Source organism: Ornithorhynchus anatinus, chromosome 6 (assembly GCF_004115215.2).
Source record: "Ornithorhynchus anatinus isolate Pmale09 chromosome 6, mOrnAna1.pri.v4, whole genome shotgun sequence".
In the NCBI taxonomy this organism is placed as follows: Eukaryota; Metazoa; Chordata; class Mammalia; order Monotremata; family Ornithorhynchidae; genus Ornithorhynchus; species Ornithorhynchus anatinus.
The window spans coordinates 40127094-40148434 of NC_041733.1; the positions used below are offsets into that span (position 1 = coordinate 40127094).

Below are 21341 nucleotides of genomic sequence, written 5' to 3' on the forward strand. Positions count from 1 at the left end.
CCCGGAGGCTTCTGGGAAGTGTAGTTCCGAGCGGGGGCGGCCCCACCAATCGGAGCCTCGCCCCGCCCCGGAGGCTCCTGGGAAGCGTAGTTCGGGGCGGCTCCACCAATCAGAGCCTCGTCCCGCCCCCGGAGGCTTCTGGGAAGTGTAGTTCTGAGCGGGGCGGCTCCACCAATCAGCGCCTGGCCCCCGGCTCCCGGAGGCTTCTGGGAAGTGTAGTCCTGGGCGGGGGGGGAGAGGGGGGAGCCCGGCCCGGGGCCCGCCCCCTCTGTCGGAGCGCCGCACTACGAGTCCCAGCGCGCCCCGCGGCCGGGCGGCCGTCGTCCTTGGGTCTCGGGCGGCGGCAGGGGCGGCTCAGGATGACAGCCGGACAATGGAGTCAGGTAGGGAGGCTCGAAGCGGAAGCCGGGGGAGGCCGGAGGCCTCCGCGGAGGCGGCGGAGCCGAGGGGGAGGCGGTTTCTCGTGCCCCCTGCCCCGGGGAGCGGGGGGGGCAGGGCCGCTCCCCCGGGCGCCGCGTCGATCCCTCCGCCGGTGACGTCACGCGGACGTCGCGGAGGGATTTCACGCCTGGCCGCAGCGCGCGCTCCGCCCCGTGACCTTCCGCCGGGCGGGGCCCTGCCCTGGGACTCTTTGACCGCGCCTCTGCACTCTGCGAAGCGCTGGGGCGGACGAGGTCGTGCAGGCGGGTTTATTAAAAGCAGCCTAGCCTGGGCATCAAGCCCTTACCATGCAGCCCCTGCCATATGGGGCTCCCACCCTAGAAGGAGGGAGACAGGCAGCCATGTAAGTAAGCAGAATTATAGATGTGTGCACATCAAAACAAGGCAGTAGGCATCGATTAGAAATAATAATGATAATATTGGGGTATTTGTTGAGCGCTTATTATGTGCAGAGCACTGTTCTAAGCGCTGGGGGAGATCCAGGGTCACCAGGTGGTCCCACGTGAGGCTCACACTCTTAATCTCCCATTTTATTAATAATAATAATAATAATAATAGTGTTGGTATTTGTTAAATGCTTACTATGTGCAGAGCACTGTTCTAAGCGCTGGGGGAGACCCAGGGTCACCAGGTGGTCCCACGTGAGGCTCACACTCTTAATCTCCATTTTATTAATAATAGTAATAATAATGTTGGTATTTGTTAAGCGTTTATTATGTGCAGAGCACTGTTCTAAGCGCTGGGGGAGATACAGGGTCACCAGGTGGTCCCACGTGAGGCTCACACTCTTAATCTCCATTTTAATAATAATAATAATTATAATGTTGGTATTTGTTAAAGGCTTACTATGTGCAGAGCACTGTTCTAAGCACTGGGGGAGATACAGCAGGGTCATCAGGTGGTCCCACATGAGGTTCACACTCTTAATCTCCGTTTTATTAATAATAATAATAATAATAATAATAATGTTGGTATTTGTTAAATGCTTACTATGTGCAGAGCACTGTTCTAAGCGCTGGGGGAGATACAGGGTCACCAGGTGGTCCCACGTGAGGCTCACACTCTTAATCTCCCATTTTATTAATAATAATAATAATAATAATAGTGTTGGTATTTGTTAAATGCTTACTATGTGCAGAGCACTGTTCTAAGCACTGGGGGAGATACAGCAGGGTCACCAGGTGGTCCCACGTGAGGCTCACACTCTTAATCTCCATTTTATTAATAATAGTAATAATAATGTTGGTATTTGTTAAGCGTTTATTATGTGCAGAGCACTGTTCTAAGCGCTGGGGGAGATACAGGGTTACCAGGTGGTCCCACGTGAGGCTCACACTCTTAATCTCCATTTTAATAATAATAATAATTATAATGTTGGTATTTGTTAAAGGCTTACTATGTGCAGAGCACTGTTCTAAGCACTGGGGGAGATATAGCAGGGTCATCAGGTGGTCCCACATGAGGTTCACACTCTTAATCTCCGTTTTATTAATAATAATAATAATAATAATGTTGGTATTTGTTAAATGCTTACTATGTGCAGAGCACTGTTCTAAGCGCTGGGGGAGATACAGGGTCACCAGGTGGTCCCACGTGAGGCTCACACTCTTAATCTCTATTTTAATAATGTTGGTATTTGTTAAGCGCTTACTATGTGCAGAGCACTGTTCTGAGCGCTGGGGCAGATACAGGGTCACCAGGTGGTCCCACGTGAGGCTCACAGTCTTCATCCCCATTTTACAGATGAGGTCACTGAGGCCCAGAGAAGTGAAGAGACTTGGCCACAGTCACACAGCCGACAAGGGGCAGAGTCAGGGTTAGAACCCATGACCTCTGACTCCCAAGCCCGGGCTTTTTCCACTGAGCCATGCTGCTTCTCTTAATAATGTTGGTATTTGTTAAATGCTTACTATGTGCCGAGCCCTGATCTAAGCGCTGGGGTAGATACGAGGTCATCAGGTGGTCCCATGTGAGGCTCACAGTCTTCATCCCCATTTTACAGATGAGGTCACTGAGGCCCAGAGAAGTGAAGAGACTTGGCCACAGTCACACAGCCGACAAGGGGCAGAGTCAGGGTTAGAACCCATGACCTCTGACTCCCAAGCCCGGGCTTTTTCCACTGAGCCATGCTGCTTCTCTTAATAATGTTGGTATTTGTTAAGTGCTTACTATGTGCCGAGCCCTGATCTAAGCGCTGGGGTAGATACGAGGTCATCAGGTGGTCCCATGTGAGGCTCACAGTCTTCATCCCCATTTTACAGAGGAGGCCACTGAGGCACAGAGAATAAGAATAATAATGATAATGATGGCATTTGTTTAAACGCTTACTATGTGCAGAACACTGTTCTAAACGCTGGGGGAGATACAGGAGAATCAGGTTGTCCCACATGAGGCTCACAGTCTTCATCCCCATTTTACAGATGAGGTCACTGAGGCCCAGAGAAGTGAAAATGACCTGCCCAAAGTCACACAGCTGACAAGCGGTGGAGCCGGGATTCGAACCCCTGACCTCTGACTCCCAAGCCGGGGCTTTTCCCACTGAGCCACGCTGCTTAACATAAGTGATGTGGGGCGAGGTAATAATAATAATGATGGCATTTGTTAAGCATATGCTATGTGCAAAGCACTGTTCTAAGCGCTCGGGGAGGATACAAGGTGATCAGGTTGTCCCAACTGGGGCTCACAGTCTTAATCCCCATTTTACAGATGAGGGGTAACTGAGGCACAGAGAAGTGAAGTGACTTGCCCAGAGTCACACAGCTGACAGGCGGCGGAGCGGGATTAGAACCCATGACCTCTGACACCCAAGTCCGGGCTCTATTCACTAAGCCAGGCAGCTTCTCTAATTGGTCACACGCCACGCACGGGGACAATGATTCCAGGAGGTTGAGTCGCGGCTGAACTTTCTTCTTCCCATTCAGTCTTATCAAAGTTTGACAACCCAATTATTTTTGTCAGATTACCTAGAAGAATTCCCAGAAACGGACGAGCCCGTATGGATCTTGGGGAGGCAACATCATCTTAAAGCAGGTAGGTTTTTGTTTCGTTCTGTTTTGCTCTGCCTTCTGTCTCCCCCGTTAAGACTGTGAGCCCGTCATGGGGCAGGGATCGTCTCTATCTGTTGCCGAATTGTCCATTCCAAGCGCTTAGTACAGTGCTCTGCACATAGTAAACGCTCAATAAATGCTGTTGAATGAATGAATGATGCCAAGGTGATTTGTGGCAGGGAAGTGGGGTGGGTGGAAAGCAATAAAGGGGAAGCTACGTCAGTCAATCCATCGTATTTACTGAGCGCTTACTGTGTGCAGAGCACTGTACTAGGCACTTGGGAGAGTCCAGTACAGCAATACACAGCGACATTGCCTGTCCACAGCGAGCGTAGAGTCTACCAGGGGAGACCAACATTAATATAAATAAATAGAGAGGGAGAAAGTGGACCAGGAGCCAACGGCAAGGAAGACGAGATCGAGGTAGAGCAAGTTGGCTTCAGAGCAGCAGAGTGGGCGGGTTAGGTTGTTGTGGACACATTCCCTGTCCACTACGAGTACTTGGGTTGCACATCCCTTCTTTGTGGAACAGGGTCTGTGTCCGATCTGCGTATATTGCATCTTCCCCAGCACATAGTACAGCACGTAGAAAGTGCTTGAAAGGCACCATGATTATTATCCTTCTTAATTATTGCAAGGTCGCATTACTCAACTGCCCAGGTTATCTGTTTGTATTGTGGTTTTTTTCCAAGGTAAAATGTTATTCAGGTGACAGTTACCCAGTTGGTGCCTCTGGTCATTTTATTTCATGACCATCAGACAGCGTGCAGAGCCAAAAAGAAGGGGAAACCCAGACTTAAGACCATTTTGCTCCAGAAGGGGGTTGGGAAGAAGTTCAAACCAGGGTCACAATAAAGCTTTCCGATTTCTGAAGTTAATTTCAGTTACCCCAGCCGCGATCCTCCCACTCCCATCGCCTTGTGCAATTCAAGAGTTGGTTGCGTATTTGAAACCAAATCAACTTGTCTGGTGGGATGAGATGATTTATGCTTTACTGTACATTTGATTGCAGAAAAATCGAAGCTGTTGTCCGATATAAGTGCCCGCCTGTGGTTTACATACCGAAGGAAATTTTCACCGATAGGTAAGTTTTCCCACAACTAAATAATGCCTCGTTATCCTTTAGGTTGTGCCAGGGATGATCTGTTTCACCAGTACGTATAGGATTATTTGAAAACAAAACAAAAAGCCAGCGTTCATTTCTGATCATTTTTTTAACACATTATTTTCATGAAGAGAATCGCTTGATTGCTATGGAGGTCCATGTGGAGATGGAGGAATCTAATTGTCTCTCTAGTCCTCCACTGAGAGAGGGATTAAAATAGGATTTTGAACTTTGGCGTTACTGTTTTTGCAAGCCAGTGAATAAATGAGGTGTATTTATTGAGTGCTTACTGTGTGCTCAACACTGTACTAATCACTTGGGAGAGTATACTGCAATCGAGTCGACAGACACAATCCCTGCCATCGAGGAATTTACGATCCAGGGAGGGAGGCAGCCACTAAAATAAATTATAGATAGGGAAGGGGCAGAGTATAAAGATATATTGGTCTTGTCTGTCCGTCTCCCCCGATTAGACTGTAAGCCCGTCAAAGGGCAGGGACTGTCTCTATCTGTTACCGATTTGTACATTCCAAGCGCTTAGTCTGCACATAGTAAGCGCTCAGTAAATACTACTGAATGAATATAGACTGGGCTGGGGTGGGGATGGGGTGAGGATCAAAACGCTTAAGGGGTGCAGACCCAGGTGATACAGAAGAGAAGGTGAATTAAGTGGGGAATTGAGGGGTTAGTCGGGGAAGGCTTCTTGGAGGAGATGTGATTATAAGGGGGCTTTGAAGGTGGGAAGAGTGTGTGCAATGTGAGGGCGGAGGGAAGGCAGTCAGTCGTATTCATTGAGCGCTTCCTGTGTGCAGAGCACTGTACTAGGCGCTTGGAAGAGTATAATACAACAATAAACAGACACATTCGCTGCCCACAATGAGCTTACAATTCTGAGGGGGAAACGGATATTAATATAAATAGATAGGGAGAACATGGACCACGGGCCAACAGCTAGACGAGATCGTGGTAGTAATAATAATAATGATGGTATTTGTTAAGCGCTTACTATGTGCCGAGCACTGTTCTACGCACTGGGGTAGATACAAGGTAATCAGGTTGTCCCAAGTGGGGCGCACAGTCTTAATACTTACAGATGAGGTAAGTGAGGCACACAGAGAAGTGAAGTGACTTGCCCAAAGTCACACAGCTGCTGAAGCCGGGATTAGAACCCTCGACCTCTGACTCTCAAGCCTGTGTCCTTTCCACTAAGCCACGCTGCTCTCTGCAATGAAATAAGTTGGCATTAGAGGAGCAGAGTGTGTGAGTGAGGCTTTTGTAAGAAGTCAGGGAGGTAAGGCAGGAGAGGGAGAGCCGACTGCCTTAAAACTCACCATAGAGTTTCTGTTTGATGAGGGGGCTGGGCAACCAATGGAGGTTTTTGAGGTGTGGGGAGAAGGGGATCACTACTTTTTTTATTTAGGAAAATGATCCGGGTGACGGAGTGAAGTGCGGACTGGAGAGGGGAGAGGCAGGGAGGTCAGCGAGGAGGCTGATGGAGTAGTCAAAGTGGGTTATGATCAGCGTCCTAACAGTGTGTAATGAGAGGAAAGGGCAGATTCTGGAGAAGTTTTAAACGTAGAACAGACAAGATTTTGTAATTCATGTCTACTAACTCTATTTTGTTCACCAACACATAGTATAGTGCTCCCCACATAGTTCAATTAATACCATCGATTGATAGGTCAAGTCTGGGTAGGTCCTATATAGTTTCAATATAATGAGAGAAGGCAGAAGCACCATCAAATAGATAACGCTTTGTATGGGAAAGCACATTATTAAGAGTTTATAGCTAGGGCCAGAGGTCTTTGGGGGAGAGGGAACTGCCTGATAAGGTATTTCTATGGGTTCATTCATTCATTTGTATTTATTAAGTAGTTACTATATGCAAAACACTGTACTAAGCTCTTGGGAGAGTACACTACAACAATAAATAGACACATTCCCTGCCCACAACAAGATAGTCTGGAGAGGGGGGAAACAGGCATGAATATAAATAAATAAATGACAGATATGGACATAAGTGCTGTGGGGCTGGGAGAGGGGATGAATAAAGGGGGCGAGCCAGGGCAGTGCAGAAGGGAGTGGGAAAAGAGGAAAGGAGGGCTTAGTCAGGGAAGGCCTCTTGGAGGAGATGGGCCTTCGTAAGGCTTTGAGGCAGGGAGAGTCATTGTCTGTTGGATATGAGGAGGGCGTTCCAGGCCAGAGGCAGGACGTGGGCGAGGGGTCGACTTTGCGCCCTGGGGAAGAAGAGAGACACATGGAGAAGGGACCAGAGGCAGCTTTGAAACAGTAATTTCAATCAACTGTATCTATCGAACCGGTACTATGTGCAAAGCACTGAACTGAGTGCTTGGGGAAGTACAACAGGGTTGGTAGTCATGTTCTTTGCCCACAAGGAGCTTACAGTCTAATGGGGGAGACAGAGTTGCTTCACCTCAGTATAGGCCTGCCATATTCCTTGAATGCCAAAATCAGGTTTGCTTATCACTGCCCCAAATTTACCCACCCTTCAGAAGTACTCAGCAGGTGTGTGTCGCTCGTTGTGGGCAGGAATGTGTCCATTTTTATATTGTACTCTCCCCCTATGGATATTTACCAAAGAGTGATGATAAATAATTGAATATTTTTAGAAATAAAAAAGAAGAGAACACCAGTTAACCTTTCTGCCTTACATTTTTCCTGTACTATCAATCAATCAACTGCATTTATTGAGAACTTTCTAAGTACAGAACACTGGACTAAGAGTGGGCAGAAACATTGCCTGCCATGGTCTAAGACTATTGAAAAAGTCAGACGCTAGTGTAAACCACTCATTCACATTAGTTTAGTAGCTTTAAAGCCCTTAGCAATCACCTGCACATAGTAAGCACTCAATAAATATGATTGAAGGAATTTGAAAGGGGGCCGCACAGTGGCTCTCGGTTTTCTCGGAGCGAGCCAACTGGAAAGTCCCGAACAGTGAGACGTGCCCCTGAGGCTACAGGTTGGAGAGTTTTCGGTTCGGGCCCACCGCTGGGTCAGCAGCTGGGCAGTGCGGCCAAGCGGAGGGTTCCAGCCTTGGCTTTGATAGATTTTAAAAGCTCTCCACTTGTCTGCTGTGTTTCATTGGCCCTCAGTTTCCTCATCTGTAAAATGGGGATAAAACATCTGTTCTCCCGCCCTCTTAGACCAGGCATTCCGGGTAAGACAGGATTCGAGTCCGATAAGATGTACTTACCCCTCTGCTTGTTAGTAAGCGTTGATCAAATACCACTATTATTTTTATTATTATGGTGAATAACTGCCTCAGTCATTGTCAAAGGGCAGAGCGCCACATCTCTGAAGTTTAAAGAGCATTTTCTTAGGGAGCTCCGGGGCTCGTCCACATCTCCCAGCTAAAAGATATTCATTCTCCTCCTTCGCTTCTGACTCCCCACCTTGATGAAACTCTCGGCGGGAGACCTGTCCATCTCAAAAGACCCCTGTCCCCGGATGCCCGAACCCATCCTGACTTTCTGCTCTTCGGCCCACAGGAGGGACCGGCCCTTCATCAGACGCCGGCTGGGGATGCATGCTCCGTTGTGGACAGATGATGCTGGCCCAGGCCCTGATCTGCAGGCATTTGGGAAGAGGTGAGTGACCCACCCATCCTCTGCCATTAGGAGATGACAGGTGCTCAAATAACTCAGGAAATACTCCTATACTCGGCTACAGAAACGAAGCCGAATGCAATAGGAAAGAGCTATTGTTTTTGCTGGTCACTTTGCAGGGGCGGATATTTTCTGTGGAGAAGGGAGAACTCCGAAACCATTCATGATAGGTCAGCTGGTTGTTTGGAATGAAGCCACTCAACTTGACAGATTAGGAAATATCCTGGAGCCGAATTGGATTGTTTTCCCACATTACCTCATTATCAAAACGTGTCCAAACATGGAGTCAGCGGGGAGTTCGGTGATGATGGAGCCGGGAGTTATAGAGGCATATAGAGATTTATAAAGGTTAGCCTTTTGGGAGTGAATGAAGGATTTCAACCAATTTCCTCTTAGGAGGAGAGTAAGAAGCCCTATCTAGCCTCTTACGTGACAATAATACATTCCCTTCCCGACTTACTTCCAAACTGTGGGCCTCACTCAATCTAATCGGTAGTATTTATTGAGCGTTTACTCCGTGCCGAGCCTCAATTTGGGGGTGGGAAGCTAAGGCGTTTAAAATAAGCCATAAAGGCACTTGGTGCCTTCTCTTGACAGGGCAGGGGAGAGTGTACAACCCGATACATGGCAACTCGAACTAGGAGGGTGGAAGCGGGGAGTCCTCTAGCCCTCTCCTTATCATGTCTGTTGACTCCATTGTATTATAATAATAACGATGGTGTTTGTTAAGTGCTTACTATGTGCCAAGCACTGTTCGAAGCACTGGGGTAGACACAAGGTAATCAGGTGGTCCCACATGGGACTCACAGTCTTAATCCCCTTTTTACAGATGAGGTCACTGAGGCACAAAGAAGTGAAGTGACTTGCCCAAAGCCACATAGGTGATAAGTGGCAGAGCCTGGACAAGAGCCCATGACCTCTGACTCTCAAGCCCGTGCTCTTTCCACTAAGGCACACATTAGTGCTTAATACAGGACTCTGCCCTCAATAAGCATTCAAGAAACACCATGGATTGAGAGGGGGATTTTGGCAGCTTTACTTTCTGTTCCTCGTCACTGTGGGCCAGGTGTCTCACTAGCAGGGCCTAGTGGAAAGAGCACGCGCCTAGGAGCCAGAGGACGTGGGTTCTAATCGTGGTTCTGCCATGTTTCTGCCATGTGACCTCGAGCAAGTCACTTCACTTCTCTCTGTTACCTTTCCTGTAAAATGGGGATTAAGACTGTCGGCCCCATGTGGGACAGGGATTGTGTCCAACCTGATTACCTGGTATCTACCCTGTGCTTACATTAGTGCTTGGCACATGGTAAACACTTAACAAATACCACAGTTATTATTATTATCCCTTTGCCATTCTTGGGAAACCAGAAGGAAGGAAAGATGCCACAGTTTTTCACCTCCACTCTGTCGACTGCAGAATCTGCCGTTTGGATCCCATTGTTGTTTAGTGCCAGAAATCATCGGGGTTTGGGATGTGCCTCCTCACGATTCCCCAGCTATTGGTTTGAAAAGAAGGAGGGTCCGTTTCACCCTCTGGACACTCCAGAGGACCAGGAGTTTGATGGTTCAGGAATGCTGGAGGCCAGGAGAAAATTGACACGTCGAGATGCCAGTTTTGTTCCCTCCCAGCTGGGAGTCTCAAAGCCTGCAATCTAATCGATAGTATTTATTGAGCGTTGACTCTGTGCCATGTACTGTATTAAGCGCCAAATCAAAGAAGAATCCTTAGATAGTAGCCATTTCTGCTCCCCTGACGGACTGTTAGATCAGCGTGTTGGGCCAGTGCCTGGAGTGAGCCCTCCTCTCACCGTCAGAAAGCCTTGTTCGAATTCTAAAACGTTTGAGCTGCTCTTGGTCGCTTGAAGATCACAGCTCTCCTGAAGCATTATAAAAATGTTGGCTTGCAAACTGCTGACTTTCTGTGGAAATAGCAGAATTAGTTAATTCATTTAGTCTTATTTATTAAGTGCTTACTGTATGCAGAGCACTGTATTAAGCTCTTGGAAGAGTACAGTGTAACAGTACACAGACACAGTCCCTGCCCACAATGAACTTACAGTCTAGAGGGGGATAAGTACAGGTATTTTTTGAGCACCCACTGGTTGTGCTGCACTGTACTACTGAGCGCTTGGGATGTGTCTCAAAGAAGCACGGGACCCATTACCTGGCCAGCGGCAGCTTTCGCTTGGACAGGGGTCAGGGGTCCTCAGGAGAAGTGCTGAAGGACCAACTTCTGCTCCAGAATTCTGTATTCTGCCATGACTTTCCGTGTGAGAGCGGTACATCAGGTGGAAGGACCCGTTTGGCTCCGTTTCCTACTACGATGGCAAGGACTGCTACTGTTTCCATTTTGATGCAGTTTGTATTTCAGAAGGATCCTTTTGGGTGCTCTCGTGAACAATTTGACGACAGACCAACTTCTCAAGAGCAGGTTAAGGTGGCAAGCAGAAGTTTCCTTCCTGCATGTAGCATTTATTCAGGCCTTGGTTTGGACTCCAAGAAGGTGGCATCTTTAGCTTGCATTTTGTTTTTTTGTTTTTAGTTTTTGTGCTGTGGAGTAAAAGATCTATGGGATCGATTTTCATAATTCTTGTAAATATTCCAGCGAGCCCCGGTCCTCCTTTTTTGGGCTTTGACTGGTTTTCCTTCCTATTTTAATTACAGGAAGATTGAGTTGCTTCAAAGGGAAGGGCATGGAACACAATCTAATTGGTTTTTTTTTTTACCCTTTTCCCTCTAAAGATTGGTGTTGGGAGAAACACAAAAAGCAACCAGAAGAATATCACAAGATCTTGCAGTGCTTCTTAGACAGAAAAGATTGCTGTTACTCCATTCATCAAATGGGTAAGGATCTAGCCATTATTTTCTGGTATTTTCTGGTATATGCCAGGCACTGTACTAAGCACTGGGGTAGATATAAGCTACAAGATATGAGGTTGGACACAGTCCATGTCCTAAGTGGGGTACACAGTTTTAATTCCCATTTTTCAGAGGAGGTCACTGAGACACAGAGAAGTGAAGTGACATGTCCAAGATCACACATGGCAGGGCCGGGATTAGAACCCAGGTCCTTCTCACTGCCTGGTCTGTGCTCTATCCGCTAGGTCAGGATAGTTCTTGAAGCATTGGCTTCAAAGGAATCATCCTTTACTGCCTCCTCCTCCTCTTTCTGAAGACCAGCTAGATGAGAGTCAGTCCATAGTGTCTGTTGAGTGCCTTACTGGGTGCCGAGCACTGTACTGAAAGACATGGTTAACAAATACCATTACTATTAGTCAAGGAGCTTACTAGGTGGAGACTGGCTCCACCTAATTTACAGACAGGAGGAAAAAGAGAATGGAAAGATGGTTGTGTGGATGAACGAGTGCTTAAAACTGGGAATACAAAAGTGTTGAGGGAGTCGGGAGGCTATATTAATTATAGTACTTGACTAGCGCTTACTGGGTGCCAACCACCGTTCTAAGCACTGGAGTAGATAAAGGTTAATCAGGTTGGACACAGTCTCTGTCCTACATGGAGCTTCCAGCCTAAATAGGAGGGAGTAGGATTTAAACCTCATTTTACAGATGGGGTAATTGAGGCACAGAGAAATGAAGTGACTTGCCCAAGGTCACATGTGGCAGAGCTGGGGTTAGAACCCAGGTCCTCTGGCTCCCAGGCTCGTACTTGTTTCAGCAGGTCACGGCCCCGGGAGTAGCAAAATTAACTGGGGGAATGCCCCGCAGGAGGACGGGGGGTATCAGAAGGACTTTGGAAATGGGGAGAGCCATGGAGTGGCAAATTCCAAGTTGGATGGAGCTCCAGGCAGAAGGAATGGGGAAGGGTGAGCAAGAGGTCTGAGGCGGGAGAGGAGAGAATGAGGCACGGAGAAAAGATGAGCTTGGGAGGAAACAGAATGCAAGCTGGGCTGAGGTAGGGAAGAGAGTGGAAAGATGAGAAAAGTCGATGCAGTGCTTTAAAGCCAGTGGTCGGGAGCTTCTGCTTGAGGAACAAATAACTACTGGGGGAAAGGGAGATGTAATCGATGTTTTAGAAAGACGACCCAGCCAGCAGAGTGAAGTGTCCCACTCCTGGTTTTGTAAAGCTTCCAGAACAGATTTAAGAGCATATGTCTGGTCTAAGGGATTCTTGCTAACGTGTCCGTTTTTCTGGTGTGAAAATAGCACAGATGGGCGTCGGAGAAGGGAAGTCCATCGGAGAATGGTTTGGACCAAACACAGTCGCCCAAGTTTTAAAGTAAGTTAAAACAGATGGTGTGCTCGGTGCAGGGCCCAGAAATCAAATGGCTTTTGTTCTCGGGTCTCCCGTTTCCTCCCTAGTTCAGTCCGCTCCGAGCGACAGATGCCACTGCCAGGTAATGGGACCGAGTGGCCCAAGGTCGGGCTTGAAGAGTCTGGGGCACTGACAGCCATATGCCAGCAGGCCCAGGTGGCATATTGCCAGTCCCGCGCGCTTCCCCCAGTCCCGCTCTAGACCTGCGGGGCAGGGACGGCCCTTGGGTGGGACATGATGGAGCAGGTTTTCCCCGGCCGCTGCAAGCTGATGAATCAGTGAATCAATCAGTGGTATTTGAGAGCTACGTGCAGATCACTGTACTAAGCACTCGGGAGAGTGCAGCAGAATTAACAGACACGTTCCCTGCCCGTAAGGATTCCTGCTCGGCATAACTTCCATCCTCCAAGCAAGCGTTGCCCCAAACCCCTTTCTTGGGCAGTCCATCCTCCAGAGTTAGGACCGGCCTCCTTACATGATCTCTTGTCCCTCGTGGAAACTGTCAGATTGTCTTTTTTAACCGCTTCAGTTTCTTTTGAAGAACTGTATTCCTCCAAGAGCCCTTGTGGGCAGGAACTGTATCTGTTATATTGTTATACTGCAATAACAATGATGATAATAATGATGGTATTTAAGCACTTACTACGTGCTGAGCACCATTGTAGATACAAGGTGATCAGGTTGTCCCAAGAAGGGCTCACATTTTTAATCCCCATTTTACAGATGAGGTAACTGAAGCACAGAAAAGTTAAGTGACTTGCCCAAGGCCACACAGCAGACAAGTGGCGGAAGTGGAATTAGAACCCTGACTCTCTGCCCGACTCTGTCTGACTCTCCTCTGACTCTCAAGCCCGGCCTCTTTCCACTAAGCACGCTGCGTCCCAAACGCTTAGTACATAGCTCTGCACAAAGCACTCAGTAAATACGATTGACTAAACCTTTCCGTCGTGATTATGACTGCTGAGGCAGTGCAGCCCCAGGTTTAGCGGGTTTAGGGTTGGTATTTGTTAAGCGCTTACTATGTGTCAAACACTGTTCTAAGCACTGGGGTCGATGTGAGTGAATTGGGTTGGACACAGTCCCTGTTGGGTCACCCTGGAGGAGAGGCTCCATGCTACCGGCCCATCCTCAGCGGAAGCCTTGGCAAGGAAGGGAAGAGAAGCAGCGTGGCCTAGAGGATGAGCCTGGGAGTCAGAAGGACCTGGGTTGTGGTCCCGGCTCTGCCACTTGTCTGCGGTGTGACCTTGGGAAAGACACTCCACTTCTCTGGGCCTCAGTTATCTCATCTGTAAAATGGGGAATGAGACTGTGAACCCCACGAGGGACGTGGACGATATCCAAGCTGATGACTTTCTCTTTACCTCCCAGTGCTTAGAACTGTGCCTGGCACATAGTAAGCACGTAACAAATACTATTTAAAAAAAAGGGAGGGAGGGAGATCGAAAGGGGACTCACCATGAAGTTTGCATGTTCCTCGGAATGCTGGCACCTGTTGGCGAACTGGTAGTGGGAAGCCAGTTTATAGAAAAGGCTCACATCGGTGGCAAATGTAAAAACAAGGCTGCGGTGGTTCCTGCTTGTTCAACTTATTTGAGTGCAAGAGGGTAAGAGAAAATTGGCCATTAGTTCTATTAGTTCTTTGAAGCATTTCTCAGTCAGGGAGTTTATTAGGGTATTTAAGCACTTACTGTTTGCCAAGCACTTTATAAGCACTGGGGTAGATTCAGGATAATCAGATTGGACCCACTCCCTGTCCCACGTGGAGCTCACAGTTTGAGGAAGGAGTAGGGTATAATCCCCAAGAGTTACTTTTCTCGTTATATCCCGGCTAGACTACTGTGTCAGCCTTCTCTCTGACCTCTCTTCCTCCTCTCTCGCCCCACTCCGGTCTATTCTTCACTCCGCTGCCCGGCTCATCTTCCCGCAGAAACGATCTGGGCATGTCACTCCCCTTCTTAAACAACTCCAGTGGTTGCCTATCGACCTCCACTCCAAACAAAAACTCCTCACTCTAGGCTTCAAGGCTCTACATCACCTTGCCCCTTCCTACCTCTCCTCCCTTCTCTCTTTCTACCGCCCACCCCGCACGCTCTGCTCCTCCGCCGTCCACCTCCTCACCGTCCTTCGGTCTCACCTATCCCTCCGTCGACCCCCCACCTCCCGCAGTCCCGGAACGCCCTCCCTCCTCACCTCCGCCAAACTGATTCTCTTCCCCTCTACAAAACCGTATTTAAACTCACCTCCTCCAAGAGGCCTTCCCAGACTGAGCTCCTCTTCTCCCTCTACTCTCTCTACCACCCCCCCTTCACCTCTCCGCAGCTTAACCCTCTTTCCCCCCCCAGCACTGTACTCGTCCGCTCGACTGTATATATTTTCATTACCCTATTTATTTTGTTAATGAAATGTACATTGCCTTGATTCTATTTAGTTGCCACTGTTTTTACAAGATGTTCTTCCCCTCGACTCTATTTATTGCCATTGTTCTCGTCTGTCCGTCTCCTCCGATTAGACTGTAAGCCCGTCAAACGGCAGGGACCATCTATCTGTTGCCGACTTGTTCATTCCAAGTGCTTAGTACAGTGCTCTGCACATAGTAAGCGCTCAATAAATACTTTTGAATGAATGAATGAATGAATACTTTTCCCAGTCCATCATGATAGAGTCAAGCAAGTTGATAGGACCCATTTATGAGCAGAAACACGTATGTGTAACTGGAGAGGGAGACCGTAGCTATTGCACCCGGATGTAGAGAAGTAGCGTGACCTAGTGGAGAATGGGCCTGGGAGTCGGAGGACCTGGGTTCTAATCCTGACTGCCACTTCTCTTCCGTGTGACCACGAGCAAGTCACCCAAATTCTCTGTGCCTCAGTTTTCTCCTTTGTAAAATGGGGATTAAGTCCTAATGGACTTAAGGACTTAAGGACTTATGTGGTCTGGAAGCCCCATATGGGACAAGGACGGTAGCCAAACTGATTATTTTGTATCTACCCCTGTGCTTAGTACAGTGCTTGGCACACAGTAAGCGCTTCACAGGGACCATAATTATTATGTGCAATGTCCAGAGTAATTGGCCTGTGTATTCTCTGGGCCCGAGAATCTCTCCAGAGAGACTATGGGGTAGAGTTTCTCTTTCCAACAATAAGCATGAAGTTATTCTGGGAGATCAGGGTTTCACGTAAAAGCAGATCCATATTTTCCGTTTCTTCAGGGCTGTGGGTTGATTCCAGAGGAGATTCTAACTCTGGCTCTGTCACGGACACCCTCTCTTAGTAAATATCCCAGTGCCTAAACAATCCTCTTGGAGCGCCGCTGTTTTCTTACTGAGATTACCATCTCCTTATTTAATATGCCACTCTATATTGCTTTGCAGAAAACTCGCTCTATTTGATGAATGGAATTCCTTGGCTGTTTACGTTTCAATGGATAACACGGTGGTCATTGAAGATATCAGTAAGTCCCAGACCTGGATAACATTCCAGGTGATACCCCGACCCTGACAAGCTGCCTCAAAAACCTACCATTCAGTTATTGGAGTCCAACTTCTCGTCCTTGAAAACGAGGTCCCGTCTCCCCTCTCCAAATACCCAAACACCCCTAAAAGTGATTGGGAAGAGGTCTGTCTGACCCCATGATTGCTTAGGTTGAGTCTTTTCTTCTTCCCTAGATCTCCCTCCCTTATTTGCAGTAAATTGGAGAATTTTCAAAGGTGAAAGAAATGTTTTTGCTCTGTACACTGGTGGGGGAGGCAGGGGGCTCTGGACCACTGGCCGTGCAGGAGAGAGTGCTTCAAAGGTTCGGTGGCCTTTTCAGACGACTCCTTTTCTAGTAACTACTTCTAAAAGACGTTGATTTTTCTGTCCTTTTCAAGTCCCTCCAAACAGTTTGCAACAATAAATCCCTGCCGGGGAGGAAGAGAGGAATGGGTTTTTGTTTTCATTTTCTTAAGCCAAAGGCATTGGCAGCAGTATAAAGTTTTGCTATGTTTTAGCTCCCTGATAAGTGGAGTTTGTAGGGGAAAAGGGGTTCAGTAATAATAATTCTGGTATTTGTCAGACGCTTACTATGTGCTGGGGTAGGAGGTCAGTCCCTATCTCGCAAGGCACTCACAATTTAGACGGAGACAGGTATTTAATCCTCACTTCACAGGTGAGGAAACTGAGGCACACAGAGGTGAAGTGACATTCAGGGGTTCAGTGTGGAGCACCTCCGGCAGGCAGGCACTGGGCCTAGAAGGGAGTTGAGAAGGCCAACAAGTTTAACAACTACCACAATTATTATCATTCTCTGGGCCCCAGGAACGTCATTTATAAAATGGGATTAAGAGACTGTGTCCAACCTTAGCCCGTATCTACCCCCACCCAGTGCTTAGTAAAATGTCTGGCAAGTAGTAAGTACTTAACAAATACCATTTAAAAACCAAAACATCCTTAGACAAGAGAGCGCCAAGAATCAGAGGCCTAGAGCGCAGAAGAAACGCCAGAATTAGAAAAGTGAAGCCAGCCCGCGAGGGCAAAGAAAGTGACTCGTTTCTTGTATTCTCAGAAAAAATGTGTCGGCTCCTGCCCCAGGGCAGCGGCATGGCTCAAGACGGTCCCCCCCTTCACCTAAGTGCTCTTGGCCGAAGCAAGAATGCCTCCGGGTACTGTGCCATCTGGAAGCCGCTCTTGCTTATCGTACCTCTTCGCCTGGGGATCAACCACATCAATCCCATTTATATCGATGCATTTAAAGTAAGTTCCTTTCTCTTTCACGCCCCTCTCCCCCTGCCTCCCCATTGCTTCCCCTTCCATTGCCACCGAAGCGCAGTGCTCCGTGAACATCTGCCACATCGAGAGACTCTTGTCTTCTTTTTCCTTCCAGGAGTGTTTTAAGACGCCCCAGTCTTTAGGTGCATTAGGAGGAAAACCAAATAACGCCTATTATTTCATAGGATTTTTAGGTAAGGAAACAACCAACTAAGTCTCGGAGGGAGGGGTTCCTTTAGCCCGGGGGTGCTTTGGCGGGAAAAGCAGCAGAAAATGCAATTCCAGGTCCCAGTCCCTGCCCTGGAGTCTGGGGGTGATGCAGAAACTTGTCAGTTTTCACATCAGGAGCGAGGTGAGGGACCGGGGCTGTGTCCGACCTGATGAACTTCTGCCTTCCCCAGCGCTGAGTTCAGCTGAACAAATCCCATCGCTATTAGTCCAGAGAGGGAAAAAACCAGAGGCGGGGCCTCCCCTTCCCCAGTGTTTCTCACAGACTTCTCCCTTATTCTCCTTGACCTTGCACCTCTGCAGCACCAGTAATCTCTTCTTCCCAAAGAGAGCACAGGGCAGAAGGCAAAACTGCCATTTTAGAACATCATGTTCTGTGTGCATTTAAAACCACCAGTGTAGAGCTACACTGGTAAAAACAGCAAAAAGCCAAATCCTTAAAGTGCTTGCTTGGGACTTGTGAGGAGAGAACTTTCAGGAGAGAAAGTTATTCTTTTGTGTGAGGAGAATGTCAATGAAATCAGCGAATGGTATTGCTTGAGCACTTACTGTGCGTAGCTCAGTGGAAAGAGCAAGGGCTTGGGAGTCAGAGGTCGTGGGTTCTAATCTTGGATCTGCCCCTCGTCAGCGCTGCCCAACAGGCAAGTGGCGGAGCTGGGATTTGAACTCAGGCGTGCCCGGGCTCTATCCAGTAGGCCATGCTGCTTCTTAACTAGCCATTCTCCCACACGCAGGAAATGAGCTGATCTACCTGGACCCTCACACCACTCAGACCTTTGTGGACACAGAGGAGAACGGGCAGGTTGATGACCACAGTTTCCACTGCCAGCAAGCCCCGCAGCGCATGAAGATCATGAACCTGGACCCTTCAGTGGCTCTGGCAAGTGGTGGTGGTGGAGGAGGAGGAGGGGGAGGGGCAGGGGGAGGAGGAGGAGGAGGCGGCTTATTATGTATCATTCCCCGGTGGGCACTCACGACCACCGTCAGACCGGGTTGTGGAGGAGCACTTGTTGCAGCTCCCCTCCGTCCGGCAGAGGGAGACTGTATTGGGAGACTGTATTCCCTTGACTGGAATTGGCTTTCCAATAAGCCATACTGCTCCTTCGTGATAATGTCGGACATACAAGGATAGGTGCCAGGATCTTGCAAATCCTGGGACTCATCGAAGTGGAACTGTCACTGCAAAGATTTCATTTAGAACACTCCGAGGGGAGGGTGGGAAGCACAGCTGGGGAGGAGGTTTGGGGTTTTCAAATAATTTGAAGTTACTGGAATCTCATTTTTCAAGAGGCTCACTGGGAGGCAGTCTAAAATCAGAGTGGCCTGCCTCATTTTAGGAACCTCTCAACTGTGATCCTTTCCTTTTCCCCCCAGGGCTTTTTCTGCAAAGAGGAAAAAGATTTTGATAATTGGTGTAGCCTTGTTCAAAAGGTAAAGAACTGAACTTCCCCCCGGCCTTTGTCTGATCTGGCTTCTCAGTAGAATTCCCCACAAGAATCCCAGAGCCAAATTCTGGTGGTAGATGTGGCCAAATGGGATGATGATAATGAGGATGATGATTGTGCCCAGCACTGTCTTAAGTAGTCCAGTAAGAATTAGATCAGGCACAACCCCTTCCCCATGTGAAGATCACTAAGGGAGAGGGTAAACAAATTTTTAAAGTGAGGCCCAGTGAAACAAATTGCCCAAGGTGACACAACACACAAATGGCAGGGCTGGAGTTAGAACCCAGTTTCTCTGGCTCCCAGGGCCAGGCTCTTTCCACCAGGCCAATTCCCGTTCCTTGGAAATTAAGATCAGTGATTCCACTGGGTCCCTGACTCTCTCCTAATTACTGTCCTGTTTAGCTCTTACCAATATGGGAAATGCACCAATTCCTTGCATTTGTAAATCATATATTTATATCAAAATCCGTCTCCACCTCTAGACTGTGAACTCACTGTGGGCAGGGAACGTGTCTACTGACTCTGTTACGTAGTACTCTCCCAAGCACTTAACTTCAGTGCTCCGCACACAGAAAGTGCTCATTCAATGTGATTGGTTGATTGATTCGATTGATCAAAGGCAGATCGCCGCTGCCAGTCCTCAGACACGCCTCTCCTGCCCTTTCATTTCTGCTGTGAGGAGCGTTGACTACGAGTTGTGTTTAAAAGAACACATCCGGCGGGCGCCCTTAAAGGGTGCTCATTTTCTCTTGCTCTTCCACCGAGTTTTAGGAGTGGCAGGTGGAAATAAGAAAATCCCTTTCTGTCTGATGTCTTAATCCGTGCTTTTGGTTGTGCCCAGGAGATCCTAAGGCAGCAGAGTTTACGGATGTTCGAATTAGTGCAGAAGCGTCCCTCTCACTGGCCTCCTTTCATACCTCCGGCCAAGCCAGAAGTGACCATGACGGGGGCAGGTATGGACTTCGCCAGTCTCGTAGGCTGTCGGGATTATACCACGAGGCAGAAACCACGGTGGGGGCGGAGGGAAAACACACCAGCCCACAGAACCTCAGAGGCACAAGGGCGACCTACAACCCGTGACCAAGAGGGAGAACCTTGAGGCCAAATGGGGACCGACTCGTGCCAGTCGGAAACGACCCTCTGGGCGTTCCCGGGGTTGATGCCCTGTTCCGTTTCGCCTCCTGACGCAGAGCTCATCGAATCGACGGACAAGCTGTTCGAACTAGAAGAAGAGTTCGAGATCCTGAGCGTCTGAAGCAGGGACAGCCACAGCCCACCGTCGGCACCTGGTAAAGTATCGCCCGGGCGCGGGATGGCCACACAGCCTTTCTAGCCAGAAAGTGCCTGAATCAACCAACAGCACAAAACTCAATAGCAAATTGAAACGAAGACAGCCGTGGTTTCGAACAAGCTCCTCCCCTTCCTTCCCCCATCGCCCCCTCCCACGAGGAAAGAGAAGATAAGGACCCTACCCACGGACCCCTCTCCCTGCTGCCAGGATGCCACTCTCCAGCCTCGCCCTCTCCCAGAGGGTCCACAAGTAAGATGGGGTTGGCGTGAGAGCTGCCACACCAGAGTAAGGCTCGGAACTAGCTCGGGCCACCAGTGCTGTCAGCTTAACTCTTTCCCGGGGCGACTGGGGGATCTCGGGGGAGAGGACGGGTCACACGGGGTCAATTGGAGGAACTGCAGCCCAGAAAGCGATTCATCCTCTCCTTCGAAAGAAAGAGCTGGTTGAAGGAAAAAGAGTCCTTGGGTGGCTAGCCACCCGAATTTTCTGTGAAGTTTCTGGAAAAGAAACCACAGCCAACGGGCAGCGCCTTTTCACCGGCCTTCCGGTTTGGGGAACGGGCGTCGGTGGAGTGGCCGCTCTGGCCGCAGCTTCCGTGTCACCTTGACGTCGAGTCCCATGTTCTCGGCCCGGTTTCAGAAATGAAAGGCGTCGGGGAGGGCTTGTTTTCATTGTATATTTATTTTTAAAGAGTTCTATTTCCACGAAAGTTTCTATGTAACAGCACTTTGTCCGTGCTCCTAATAAATTTCCGAAGCACTCCGTAGGCGGCATACTTCCTCTCTTGCATTTTATTTTAGGGCGTTCGTAAAGGCGTGGCCGTGAGGTGAGCCGGAGGGAGACCTGCCCAGAGTCCTCTGGGTTGCCGCCTGGCCACCTTTAAGGGACTGGGCCAGCACGTACCAGAAGCAGGTGACTTAAACTTCCCTGGCAACAGCATTTGCCCATTTACAAAAAGAGGTGTTGGGTGTGCACACGTGAGGCACTGGAGAGGTGTTGGATGTGTACGTGTGTGCGGGAGGCACTGGAGAGGTGTCCGGGGTGTGTATAGGGGAGGTAGAGGGTGGCACTGGCCAGGTGGGGGTGGCTTGGCTCAAATGGGGGTCTGCTCTTAATAGGATGGGGAAACACACCCAGCTTC

The 21341-nt window shown here is 48.9% G+C and overlaps 1 protein-coding gene across 3 annotated transcripts; it reads left to right on the top strand.

Moving 5' to 3' along the window:
• Positions 1 to 280: 280 nt before the first annotated feature.
• ATG4A (autophagy related 4A cysteine peptidase) lies at positions 281 to 20975 on the top strand. Of its 3 annotated transcripts, none has more exons than XM_029067101.1 (13): positions 281 to 383; positions 3400 to 3471; positions 4501 to 4572; positions 8106 to 8204; positions 10962 to 11063; positions 12383 to 12455; positions 15862 to 15941; positions 17034 to 17221; positions 17352 to 17430; positions 18199 to 18344; positions 18839 to 18895; positions 19751 to 19862; positions 20100 to 20975. In XM_029067101.1, exons 1-13 carry the CDS (start codon positions 374 to 376, stop codon positions 20162 to 20164), a joined length of 1155 nt encoding a protein of 384 aa, XP_028922934.1. In that variant the 5' UTR covers positions 281 to 373; the 3' UTR covers positions 20165 to 20975. The 3 variants fall into 3 exon arrangements, with proteins under 3 accessions (XP_028922934.1, XP_039768306.1, XP_016083852.1); XM_039912372.1 differs by lacking the exon at positions 281 to 383 and adding an exon at positions 644 to 784; XM_016228366.2 differs by lacking the exon at positions 281 to 383 and adding an exon at positions 2992 to 3017.
• Positions 20976 to 21341: the final 366 nt, after the last annotated feature.

Coding starts and splice junctions, on each gene's coding strand:
- ATG4A (XM_029067101.1), top strand. Junction 3,472..4,500: donor GCAACATCATCTTAAAGCAG/GTAGGTTTTTGT, acceptor ATTTGATTGCAG/AAAAATCGAAGCTGTTGTCC. Junction 15,942..17,033: donor GGTGGTCATTGAAGATATCA/GTAAGTCCCAGA, acceptor TTGTATTCTCAG/AAAAAATGTGTCGGCTCCTG.